Here is a 13956-nt window from a genome sequence, read left to right as displayed (position 1 = left end):
ATCAAATGATTGAATGTCTGAATTCAATCCGTATCACTTTTAAAGTAAACACTCAGTTGAAAAAGTTTATTCGTATTTTGCATTGCAATGTTATGTAATTGGGGATAATTGAGCATGAAATTTCATACGACTCCTCGTCCTCTTTAGAAATAAATCTGATAGATAATAATTTTCAAACTCATTAACTTTTATCTGGTAGCGAGCTATCACTCAGTAATTATAACTTTTATATTTTGTAGTAGATGGCTACGAGTAGCTAACTTTTCATACTTTTAGTAGCTGGCTACTAGTAACTGGCTACTAGTAGCTAACTTTTCCTGGTTCAAGTAGCTGGCTACTAGTAGCCAACTTTTCTCTTTTTAAGTAGCCAGTTACTAGTAGCTGGTTACTAGTAGCCAACTTTACCGATCTTCATACAATACCATTTTAGCATTCTAGAATTAAAAATAGATGTGAATATCTTCCTAAAACTACTAACAAGACTGATTACATGGCAGTTGATTGGATAAATTACGAACTGGTTCAATGAAAGCTGTAAACGGTGGAGGGGGGAGCCATTCATTGATATCATTATTAACAGGTATTGCAAAGTCGATAAGAGTGGGTCCACGTAATATTCAAATAATCCAAGCAACCAATAGGTGCTGTACGCACCACTTGTCATTCGTTCAACCTTTCTCTGCATCAATGATTTCCTCAACAATAATTTCTTTGCCCAATTCCTCTAACACGGTATTGTTCTCAGTAGAGAAAACCTTCAGGTAGAGCACTATAGGTGGTTGACATGGTCTAGATATCTATCAACTGATATTTCGAGCTTCACTGAGTTTTATATTAATTCAGTATGTGACCTTCTTCTCGTAAAGTTTAGCGCTTAGCATAGTTGTCACATTTCTCAAAGAAAATATTCAGGGTGTGAAGATGAGGTTCAGTGTTTTCGCATTTATCTATGTTGAAGTGACTGGGGGTGTAAATACATTCGTGACACTTTCGTTTACAGGTACTTGTAAATACTTGTCCTTAGTATGGTTTGCATACAATTCACACAACCTGGTCAAATTGTTATTTTTCAGCAAATTGATGTGATGGCACATTTTCTCTTGCCTTCCCATAGCACCGTGGAAGGTTCCTGAACAATGTTGAACAACTCTGAATAGTGTAAGATCGGACAGTGACATGCACATAAACATACATGACTCATAAACCATGCTTCACAAAATAAAGACATTATTGCATAATTATTAAACTATATAGCACTGATAAATCATTCATATACTTTTTAAAAAATCGTTTTGTTTTCCTCGTGACAACTTTGCGAGCGAATAATTAAAATGAATCAAATGCATTGCCATGAATTACTGTACTTCAAAATTTAGAAAAGACAAAACTTTTTAAAAATAAACAGCATCCTTTCTCAAGAAAAATTCAAGATTATGCTTTTTGACATCATAGACAGCTGCTTCTTCAATAAAGACGAAACTCGAAAATATTCATATTTTGTTATCACTCATCCTGAAAATTACTTTGTTACGCACAAGTCTTACATAGTAATGAAATACTCTTGATTGATAGTTGATACTGACAAGATACTGGGTTTTATTATTGACGATATTTAAGTGCACGAACTGTTCTTCTTTATTAGCTGACCCGTTTTTGTTGTTTTTTTTTTTGTTTTTTTTTGTTTTGGTATTCTTATGAGGTAGAATTTGTTCCTAAGCTTGTACATGAAAAGAAAAATTTAAAAGTCGTTTGGTGTGACCTTCAAATCGACAAAATAGTAGGTCTTCTCAAACTCATTGAGATGGGGTTTTCTTCAGTACCCTCCTTACTATGTTCAGTGCACCGATTCAACCTTGTTTTTCCACTACCGTCTTAATATCTTACAATCATCTGACAAAACAACAAAAGGATAATTATCTTGACTTGTCAGAACATTATGTCGGCTTGTCAGATCATAATATAGACTTGTCAGAACATTATGTCGACTTATCAGATCATAATATAGACTTGTCAGATCTTTATGTCGGCTTGTCAGATCATAATATAGACTTGTCAGAACATTATGTCGACTTGTCAGATCATAATTTAAATTTGTCAGAACATTATGTCGGCTTGTCAGATCATAATATATACTTGTCAGATTCTTATGTTCTTGATTAGATGACACATTCTAGGTGTGAAAGTATTTGACTGTACTTACGATGACGACATTATCTGATAAGTCGACATAATTAACTGACAATTCAACATAATCATCTGACAAGTTGACCTAATTATTTTACAAGTGATGACACAAATATTCCGATATATTTTTGGATTGGATATTAGCTTGCAACATTCTGAAAAATAATCTTCAATCATAATTTTCGTAAATTCTTTTTCAGAAGGGTTCCAAAATCTTTATAGGTCCGATATCCTCTGTTGTTAAGCCATTCTTTTAAGTACTGATTGTGTAGTTCCGATCTTCCATATTGTTAACTTAAAGTTGTTTCTTTACGTGCTGATTTTGACTACGGATGACTACAGTGTATGTTTACTAAATCAAGATATAGCACACTCAGTAAAGGATGCTTAATACATCTAGTCACCTGGTATTCTCAGGGTGTCCATGTTTACCCTACTCTCATATTTGCATTCTTTGCGGTATTTATGAAATTGTCCGTTATGTTCGATACAGAGCTTATTTTGGTTCATCTCATGGAACTCATTACTCCTTTATAGTTGGCAATGTCAATCATTTGGCTTCATTGCATTCCCAATAGTTCGATTGTAGTTCATTAGAATATGGTCGAATGTAATATACTCCTGCCCGTGTGTTCCTGTGTTCTTTATAAATACGCAATTGTGTGCAAACTTTTGGTCATATATTAATCCCATTTTAGCAATTTTGCCAACCTTTGTTATACATCGTGGTTCCTGTTGATTTTTAGTATGAAATATCTGCTGATGTGACGGATGACAAATTCCAAAACATTGCTTACACTATTTTGATTTTACTTTACAGCCAAGTTATCTTACACAAAGATCCGGATCATGTACATGCTACCAGAATGGTCTTTAATTGATGATAATAATACCTCCTGCGATTATTTCTGGTAGCACGTCCATACATTGGGAATGGATGTACTGATTCGAAGACCCTTTGTTAATAATCATATGGATGATGATCAATTCTAATAAGTAAATACGTATTTTTGTAAAGTGATATTGTTGACGATGAAGATGCTCATTAGGAGTTATCCACATGTATGTAGAAATGTTAATGAAAACGGACAGACAAGATCAGACAGATAGACATGTAAGCATGTTAAAGTCGACGAAGGAAAAAAAATTGAAACACCGATATTTTCTGTAGATCATAAACATTAGGCTTCCATATATTATCCGGTCCATGATTAATATTTCCATACAGATATTAATAATTCGAACTGAACCCCGACGAGACGTAATAAGCATGACAGAATTCACATTTGTTATTTTGTTTTAAAAATACCGGTATGACTTGTAACAAAAAATTACATCCTTGTACAAGTAAATTAAACGCATATTGTGACTGGTATATAAAGCCGGCGTCAGGTAAGCAAAGAAAGTAAAAGTGCAGACATGGCTTGGATTTCTCTAGGGGTTTGTATACTAGGACTGACTGGGGCTTTTGCACAGTTGGTACCAGGCGGTTATACAGAGACGAGGGTTATCAACGAAGAAACCAGACGAGTCGCATTTTCTGTAAGTTCTCATCTTCATTAAATATCTGTTTGAACTTACTTAAGCGTGAATGATACAAACGTAAAAATTGATGTACAGATGGATACATATTTCATTATTTGAATGGAATGGTTTGCAAACACACACGGAAAAACATCTACAGTTAACCATAGATTTGATACATGTACATAGTGTAAGTTTTAAGTTTTCTTTAAATGAAATGAAAAATGGGTGTTTCACTGGATTTTTGTTGTTGTTGTTGTTGTGGGAATTATATTTGGAGTATTGAATGATTTACTAATAACTTACATGTGTGGTACTTTATAATGTGAATTGTGTTTCGATTGTGATTATGATTTACTTAAGTTTATTTGCATTTTGCCCGCTCTTTTGAAGTACAATGAATTCAAAATCTAGCTAATCTCAGATCGGGTAAATAAAGACTAAAGAATAAAATACTTTATTTTCTGTTAATACGTAGTTTGTTTTGAACGTTAGTTTAGGAATACACTGTAGTATATCAAAGTATATTATTTTTTCTAATCAATATAATCTTCTCCGGTGTTTAAATTTAAAAGAAAATGTCATTTTTTGTTCATTGTGTGGACCCTGTGATCAATGCAGAAAGTATAAAAGCCAGGTCAGACCAGATGAAGAAAAGTCAGCTTGCATATGTACAAGTGTACGTTTTCATAGGAGCCAATCGGAACGTCGCTCGGCCTTTTCCGTTTCTTCTCGACTCGGCGGAAAAGGCAGATCGATGTTTCTGATTGTACCAGAGCTTGATGTTGCGACTTTTACGTGACCGTACACGTGTCAGGGAGAGGGTCCGTTTTCGTATGCACAAGTACATGTATAAATGTTTATTCTTCTCAGAATCAGCAATGTTTCATAAAGGATTGTCAAAAAAGTAATAACTATTTGTGCAGTTTGTAAAAATAAAATTGTTTAATGCTGTGGAGTCTGATTTATTCATTTCTACATAGTTAGATGGCGACCTCAGCAACACTCAACAAAGGAAGTAATACATTGTTGTTTATATCTAAAAATGGACAGCATTTGTCGAGTTGTTCTGAGCTTTTGAAATGAAAAACGACATTCAAGCTTGTGGGGATCAATATTTTGTTGCATGAAATTGATATCAATGGATTAAGGTATTTTGTTGCCAGATCTATATCGTTGCATTTAAAGACAATCGTTATGTTTAAACCTGATGCTCTCCCCAGATGAATTTGAACTTTAAGGTCCAGATGCGAAAGCTACAAATATTTCACATCATCACAAATCTAGGCATAAGACTTCTAATGAAATATTTGCATGTTTCGAGATTTAGAACATCTGTTTTGAAACACATTTTTATTTCAACCCAGAATATCAACAGTTTCTGTTAGATGGCCCATGTGTTACCGGTTTTTTTTTATTATATAGGACAGTAACTTGTTCTTTTTTGGAGTTGTAACAATATTAAGTAATTGTAACTATTATTATCAATATCAAGTAATTGTCTCCTTGATATAAATTTAAGCTAATTTCAACATGTGTCAGAAAAGGAAACTATCTGAGACGTGTGTATTTGTCTCACATGTTGTAAAGCACGTGCTGACCCGGATACGCCATTCTGCGCATCGATAAATCCAATGCATTAAGAGTTTTAGCTGAAAACGTGACAGGAAAACTCAGATATGTATTCAAATGTTACAAATCGTATGCGGTTTTATTGGGTATATTCACATAGAAAAATATATAGAATCAGTCCTCATTAAACAATATGTCTATTACAGTTCACCATTAATCCGGTTATGATATCATTTTTTTCAGGTGCAGATAGACATTTTGTGGAGACTGCAATCGATGAACATCATTGCTACTGAGTTTGTGCCTCTTCTATATAGATCACAGGTTGTAGCAGGAACGAACTATCTAGTCAAGGTATTACACAGCATAATAATTAAACTTATCTTGCGGTTTATGTATAGAGGAATTGACGTAATAATACAGAACAAGTTATGTTACTTATGATACCTTGTTTATAAAACAAAGAAAGTAAAAAAAAACATATCATTACTCATAATTACTTCCCCAGAATAACAAAAACTACACCTTTCAATGCTTAACTCATGCGACTGTCTGATGATAATTATAGTCAGATTAGGTAATTGATTGAATGAAATGCATTATCAAAGTGCATTTTCGCTTCTTAAAAAGTATGCCGGAGTGAAGTGGTAAAATACATACCCTCATGTATTTTTCAAACTGAAATATATTTTTATATTTACCTTCAACTTTCATTTCTGTTGGAATTCAAAGATATTAAATTAAACGTACTATATTTATTAAGATTCTTACGCATATTGCTCACATCTGCATCGCATTCATGAAGAAATGGCTATCATTACAGATGGTAAAGACATCAAAGGTTAAAAACATTGAAAATGTCAATTATTAGGTGGAAGTCTGTAGTTACATATCTTCTGAACAGGGGATGCGTACTCCTCCTAGGCATCTGATCCCACCTCTGGCGTGTCCGGGGGTCCGTGTTTGCCCAACTATCTATTTTGTATTGCTTATATGAGTTATGAGATTGATCACTGTTCGTTATCTTCACCTTGCATTGTTATTGTATTGTAGATAAGAATTGGCTATGGACACCACATTCATGTCATCATATATCGTAATTTATCCGGCACTGAAATATCTGTGACAAAACTCCAGACCTGGAAGTCCCTTTGGGATCCACTTGTTCCCTTCTGATCCAGATGCAAATGTCTGGATACCATAAAATGATATTCTCTTATTACTACATACAATGCACTAGTACTACTATAAAATACATTAAGTGGCAGTACACAGACAATACTTAATAACGAAATTAAAATGTTAGAAATGATATGGTGTTAATATTTTATATGTTAAATATATGTTCCCAAGTTTGTATGATTTGATATACATGTATAATTATGTATAATCGGGTTTTCCGTTTGCATAGAAATAATTTTATGCTTCCGCTGTTTCTTATTCTTATAATACATATAACCTACACATTAACTAATGACCCGTCGTGGTAGTCCTACAATTAATGACTTTTTCAGCGTTTTAAGGATAATTATAATACAAATGGTTACAATGAACCTGATCCATTCAGCGAATGTTTGGGTATGGATGTCGGTGATACGTTTTCTTTTCTAACTTAATAGAAATATATCTGAGGACGAGGTTTCACGTATATCAAAAATAATAAATTTCGAATCCAACAAACTTTTTGAAATGATTTTCATAAACAAGTAAAATTTTCAGTACATATTTGTGTATATTTGTATTTAATGTTTTTAAATCTTAAATGCTCCCCTTTCGAATATCTCCTACAACATTTGGTTAAAATGGGCTAAGTAATGCATGTAAAGATGGGAATTTTTAATTCGTGGGAACGATTTGGTAATCTTTGAAACGATTTAGCAATCCTACTTTTTAAGACTAGAAAGAAAAACTATTCTGCCAATACAACACATAAAATTAAAAAAAGAAAAGAAAATAATTAATAAAACTGAAGATATAATGCATTAACTTTGTAATTTTCATGAAAACTTGTATTCAACAATATGGTATCCCAGTTGAAAATATAAAATCATTTTTTTTAGGATTGTGAATGTCCTCAACTAACTAATCAAGAGAAAGATACATGTTTTTCCCTATAATAGCTCTAAAATTTCATTGTTATTTCGGATATCAAACATTTCGGTTGAGCATAACTGAAGAGACATTATTTGTCGAAATGCGCATCTGGTGCATCAAAATTGGTACCGTATAAGTTTTACATGTATATGTGATAAACTCACAACGTTTTCCGAATGTGCACATGCATAAAACAGATGAAAAACAAACTCCCGGGTTTGATGGGATACCTGTTGAATTCTATAAAATATTTTGGAATGACATTAAAACTACTTTTTGAATCACTAATAACAACATTCGAATAAGAGAAAATGAACGTTTCTCAATTAGGATCAATCATTTCCCTGATACAAAAAGTGAGAAAAGAATTATCTCCGAAATAATAGACCAATTAATCTGAAAAATTATGATTACAAAATGTTTGCACAAATTTTCGCTATAAGATTACAAAAGGCTACAGATAAACTGATAAACAAAGACCAATCCGCATACATTAAAGGTAGAAATATCGACGAACTTGCAAGACTTCTACGTGATAGATTTCAATACTGTGTAACTAGACAAAAAAGAGCAATCCTACCTCATGATTTTCACAAAGCTTTCGATTCTGTAGAATGGATTTTAATGTTCAACACCCGTAATCAATCTAACTTTGGAGAACAATTCATAAAATGGATGGAAATCTTTTTTACCAACACTGTATATCGCGTAAAAATATTGGATGGCTATCCAGAACCTGTAAAATGACTAAAGGCATTTACATGTATGTCCAATGTTAGCTTTGCTCTCTTTATTTATCGGAGAAAAAATCTCAAAAAAGCAATTCACCACAGCTATAATAGGAGGGGATAAAAAATTTTGATATTGGTTGAAGTTACGGATGTATATTTAATTGCTGTTGTAAAATTTAGAAATCCTTTCAAAATTAAGGATTATCTCCCTCACACATAGCTCTTATTCTTAGACGAATTTGACTCACATTTTTTGGCACATTCGTTTTCCCTATAATAGCTCTAAAACTTCATTGTTATTTCGGATTTCAAAGATTTCGGTTGAGCATCACTGAGGAAACATAATTTGTTGAAATGCGCATCTGGTGCATCAAAATTGGTACCGTATAAGTTTTACATTATGACCCCTGGGTCGAGGCCTCTGCTGGTGGACTGTTAGTCTCCGAGGGTCTCTTCAGGCCAGTAGCTAAGTACTTCGTTACTAGCTTAAAAATACGGATGTATATTTAATTGCTGTTATGAAATTTAGAAAGTCATTTCAAAATTAAGGATTATCTCCTACACGCATAGCTCTTATCCTTAGATGAATTTGACTCCACTTTTTGGGCACACTGTTTTCCCTTATAATTGCTCTAAAACTTCATTGTTATTTCGGATTTCAAACATTTCGGTCGAGCATCACTGAAGATACATAATTTGTCGAAATGCGTATCTGGTGCATCAAAATTGGTACCGTATAAGTTTTACATTGTAAATCAAAATCACTCAAGACCGAATGATTAAAATGAAATTTCAATGAAAAACAAACCTGAAAATCTTCCTTTAAGCTATGCATTCGTAAAAGGCTCGTTGCAACAGAATATCTTATTAAGTCAAATATAACCAGTGCCGATGAATTAAAGCAACTTTTCCAGTCATTTCCAATATTTTACAGTACATTGAATGAATGTAAACATAAAACACATAAAGAGAGATGTCTGACGTTGAAATATTATCTCAACCTATATGGTTAAACAACCTGATTCGATTTAATGGTAAACTTCTTTTCTATGCAGAGTGGACAGAAAGTGGAATCTTATACATGAAAGACCTGTTTGATGAAAAGGGAAATTTTTATGATATCAATTATTTTTACAATAGTCTTGTAAACAACTCTAACTGGATTTGCGAATATGACGCACTAAAAATTAAGAATATACAAAAATATCACGACACTTCAAAAGGAGTCTATATAATTATTGTAAATATTAAGTAAATTTTGTAAGAGCTTATAATTAAATTTCACTAATTGTTTATCTTGGATTTTATTGATTTTTGATGACTAGATATTTGCTTCGTATTCCTCAAAATTGAAATTAAAGCTTTTTGACCTACATTTCCCCAGTAGAGTTTTATGAAAGTGTCTTGATAAAAAAAATTGGGGGTCTTCTCTTCTTAGTTATTAACACAATGTTACTTTGTTTTTGATGAATATATAGACTCCTTTTTGAAGTGTCGATCGATCGAGATATATATATATATATTCTACATCTTTGAAATTATTCTACATTCATGCTTGAGTGAGTCTCTCTTAAGGTACAATTTTGCTGAAAGTAAATTTTCCTGGTACTCCTCGAACTATGAAATCTTGTCATTATCTGGCTTAAAGGCCTGTGATGCAGGACAAGTAGTTAAAATCCTCAACAGCATTGCCCTTGAAAAAGGATGAAATAAGTTTGTTCACAACAGGACTGGTAAATTCATATAGGTACAATGGTTGAATGGCAGGCAGTCCCAATTACTTGTGGAAAGGTTATAAGTTGTCTACTGTGAATGTGCATTTCTTTTGTACTCAATGATGTTACCTGAAAATAGTTTTGTCATTTACTTTAGTATACCATGTGATCAAATTTCTGAATGGTGGATCAGAGACATTGGTTTTAAAAAAAAATTGCACAATGTTAAAAATGCGTATTCATTGAAACAGATATTTCCCACCAATGTATGTCAGTTTCTATTAAAATTTATTTTACATTGGGTAATCATGGGATGTATTTTTTTCAGAGTGCAGTGTGAGTTATTTCAGTGAATGTTAATCTTATTCAATGGATGAAGAAATACTTTGGCATTGTTGATAATTTATTGTGTACCTGATAAAAAACGGGATTTAAAAAATTCTAGTGCATTCCCCAAGTTTTCTTTATCCATCTTCCAACAAATACGCTTCTCCTTTTCCTGAAGTACAACACCTGTTTTGAAGAAGAAGAAAATATATAACATATTTCGAAATTAATTACAACTCGTCATTTGTTGTCAAACAAAGGGGTCTAAAGACATTGAGCAATATTTCTAATATCATGATTGATTCGACCTTTGTCTTTGATTTTGTGGTCTAAAAATTTTTAACCCTATATTGCGGCCCAAACCTAGCCCAAACAGTTGCGATATAGCCTACTTGAATTCACACATGGACATGTCTCAATACCGATATGACTAGCATGACCTTGCTGTTATTGAGAAAACATCTTTTTAAAGACCTTCTTTCAAGCATATATGTCCTACAAATGTAAATTTTGATTCATTGAGTAACCATAAACCAAGGGTTCATTTTCAAAACATGAATTGAACTTAGGAATGTTTGCATTATGATATGATTTAGCGTCGCTTTGTGACACTTAACACTGTCTTCAACATTTGTTTCAATCAATTTTCTGAATAGTCTAATATGAATCTCCAATTGTGCTTCACTTCTAACCCTAGGGCCCAGAATTGATTATACATAAATTTGAAAACCTGTTCATGCATGCATATTGATATAGCTAGCCTAATCATGGCCACCTGTTATTGAGACGAATATTTATACATATACCTAAATAAAAAAATTCGATCAATTATTGTGTGATACCTTACTTTCCACAAACTTAAATGTGCAATATCTATGAGTTTAACCCCACTACTAGTAGTACCTGTTTTTTTTTTAAGAAGATTTATTTAAAACATTTCCAGTATACTTTGATCTCATATGATGATCGAATCTACACAATGTTAAGGAGGCTTTCATGCAAATTTTAACTTTTCTGGCCCAGTGTTTTTAAGGATATTTTAAAAGCAAAAGAAGAACTTCCCACTATATATGCCTTTTGTTGATTACTAGACATTAGCTTTCATGGGGATTCAATTTCCACAAATTGTGGCGTACCTTTATCCCTCAACTTCCAAATCACAATGAAATACACAATTTATAAAATGGTTCAATCTACAGAAACCAAATTTATGATATTAGATCCCAACTAAAATCTGGATAATCCACAAATTGGAACGATTTCATATTTCAAGAGTATCTCCCCTTTGAAGGGAGCATGACCTTCATTTAATTTGAACAAGCTTGAATCCCCTTTTCTCAAGGATGAGTTTTGCTAAATTGACTGACAATGGCTCAGTGGTTGTAGAAAAGATGAAATTTTGCAAAGTCTACAAGCAGACCAACAGACGGACAGACAGACAAAAGCTCGCTAAAATGTTTAACTCAGGTGAGGTAAATAGGATAATCTGCTCTGTGGTTTATCAGTATGCCAAGATTGTTGTCAACCAAGCAATTGGTGTGACTGACAGGTGCAAACTTAATTAATCTTCCAACTCACATATACAGGACAATATAACAACCTGAACAATACATATATTACATGTAAATATATGCATGTGTATATTTACAATAACAACCGTTTTCCATTTTCATACATACAAATCAGATACCATGATGTATACCTTTAATAGTGCCACATGGCTTTGCATGTATTCAAGTTTGTTGTATGACAAGCAAGTCATGGAATCTTCTTTAAATTTCAGTGAACATACTCCTTGTATACTGGAATTTAAGTAAATATATTTCATTCAATGGAGCTGAACTACTAACTATCAATTTGTGGTGATAGCAATGATCTTGATACATGCAGAGGTGTCAATAATTCAATTTTCAATCAAGTTCACAAGTTACCAAATTATGTAGACAACAAGTATAACAGACATGATGATTACAGAAAAATTGCGATCAGGTAATCTATACAGATTTTTGGTGAAAAGACCCGAGCTAAATCATTACACCCGACACATTTTTGCTGATAAGAAATATTCATTTCATTAAAAATTATGTTAGAAATTGTTCATCTTACACAAAATTAACTAAAATAGATTATTGATGTCTTCATATATGATGGGATAAAAATTAGCTAATGAAGAGATATTTTAATATGTGTTTTCAACTATGTGGGTTGTGATTGGATTTAAAAATATGCATCTATACTGGTTATAAGAAAATGTAAAGGATTTCGATATGGAATCGGGTGTCACAAAAAATGTCTCCTATTTTAATTATTATTCCATGGCTAAGAAAATCAAAAATCATTAATTTTGAATTCCCACTGGGATGACAACATGATTAACAACTATGTGGAATTAACATTTGTACATTTCTCAAAAATCAGATACAAAAAGGACTCATGAAAATTCATGGGACTTGTGAATTTTCATGGGATTGAAGCTGCTTATAAACCATGAGTCTGGGGCTCGTCTTTAAAAATCCCTAGTAACAACCCTGATGTGGTATAAAATTTGAACCTGCGGTACATGCAAGTGTTAGATTAGAGTTGTGAGGATCAAGATACCTCAACATATCACCATATGGCATATGTCATTGTCTTGTTTAAACAATGAGCAACTGTTGACCCACCAAGTTCAGTAATCATGGGGGGTGCGAATCATTCATTGAAATAACATGAAAAAAGAGCAATGATTCATTAGTTTTATTTTAGCTTGTGTGTTTTCATGTTAGCCTGTGGAAGAAAAAGTTACTTTCAACCACTGGTTGGCAGAGGGAAAACAGAAATGTTTCTAAAATGGCCTACATTTTAAAGTATAATATTTTTATATAGTTTTCATCCCCCCACCCACCCACATACACACACATATTGATACCATTTATTCATTAGACAACAGATTATTTATGGTCCAAAGCAAAAGAATGATTAAAATAACGTATGGTGAAATTAGCTTAAGTAATTTTTAAATACACATTTATGATATATTCATATAAACTTACCTGCATCGCCACCCATACTGGCCAAAGCCAGTTAAGCATTTTCCCACAAGCATGTTGCTCACCCCGAATGTTAATGATATGTGCCCACATCCGGTTCGTATATCCAATACAACTGACCGAGCGATCTGGAAAAATACATGTAGTATTCCTCATCCACTCCAAAGAACTCTGATGATATGAAGCTACCGAAAACTTCCAACTGGTGATTGTGAAAATAGACACGGGCCTTCCGTCATGGATTCCCCGCAATGTCATTTCTTTAAGGAGCATAAATGTCTAGCTATCGATTTCTTATAGTCATTCACATACACTGATTTTGAAACCTCTTCACATGGAGTATTTGTCTATAAAGAAATGCTACAAAACGGCATTGTCTGTCTTCAAACCGCCAACTCGTATGACATGTTGTCATGCTTCCCCCAAACAATCGTATCTTTAACACTAAAGCGTCAGCAAAGGGAGATAATAAAATCGTCAATCTGCTAGATCGTACGTAGTTTTTTAAAAATCTGTAACTAATTTGTAAACATGTTTCAAAATGATGTTTGTTATTTCTGTTATTGTCCATACCATTGACTTTATGTGTCTATGACAGAGTGCCCGATAATTAATTTTTATGATCATTTTCTGAATTCACTAGTGCTCTTTATAAAGAAAACAACGGGAATATGTTTTTGAAACCGAATATCATTTCAGCAGATTAAAAATCTTAAGAAGTACCCAAGGTGAAATTTATCATTGGATCAAGTACAAAACATGATTTTCTTTAAAATTAGC

At 32.9% G+C, this 13956-nt stretch overlaps 2 protein-coding genes across 2 annotated transcripts in view; one reads left to right on the top strand and one right to left on the bottom strand.

Moving 5' to 3' along the window:
- The window catches only part of LOC125676121 (uncharacterized), a 180282-nt gene that overhangs the window by 143015 nt on the left and 23311 nt on the right, over positions 1 to 13956 (bottom strand). The gene's annotated exons all lie outside the window — the stretch shown is intronic.
- On the top strand, positions 3535 to 6589 carry LOC125676144 (cystatin-A-like). Its single transcript, XM_048914050.2, has 3 exons — positions 3535 to 3726; positions 5524 to 5634; positions 6334 to 6589. The coding sequence occupies exons 1-3, from the start codon at positions 3604 to 3606 to the stop codon at positions 6454 to 6456; spliced, it is 357 nt and encodes a 118-aa protein (XP_048770007.1). The 5' UTR covers positions 3535 to 3603; the 3' UTR covers positions 6457 to 6589.

Source organism: Ostrea edulis, chromosome 3, assembly GCF_947568905.1.
Source record: "Ostrea edulis chromosome 3, xbOstEdul1.1, whole genome shotgun sequence".
Taxonomy (NCBI): domain Eukaryota; kingdom Metazoa; phylum Mollusca; class Bivalvia; order Ostreida; family Ostreidae; genus Ostrea; species Ostrea edulis.
This window is presented reverse-complemented; position numbering and strand designations above follow the sequence as displayed.

What these genes read in the sequence shown, in the direction of transcription:
- LOC125676144 (XM_048914050.2), top strand. Translation starts at nt 3,604, where the DNA reads ATGGCTTGGATTTCTCTAGGGGTTTGTATACTAGGACTGACTGGGGCT. An exon ending in CCAGACGAGTCGCATTTTCT is followed by an intron (nt 3,727 to 5,523) that starts GTAAGTTCTCAT and finishes CATTTTTTTCAG; the next exon opens with GTGCAGATAGACATTTTGTG. An exon ending in GAACGAACTATCTAGTCAAG is followed by an intron (nt 5,635 to 6,333) that starts GTATTACACAGC and finishes ATTGTATTGTAG; the next exon opens with ATAAGAATTGGCTATGGACA.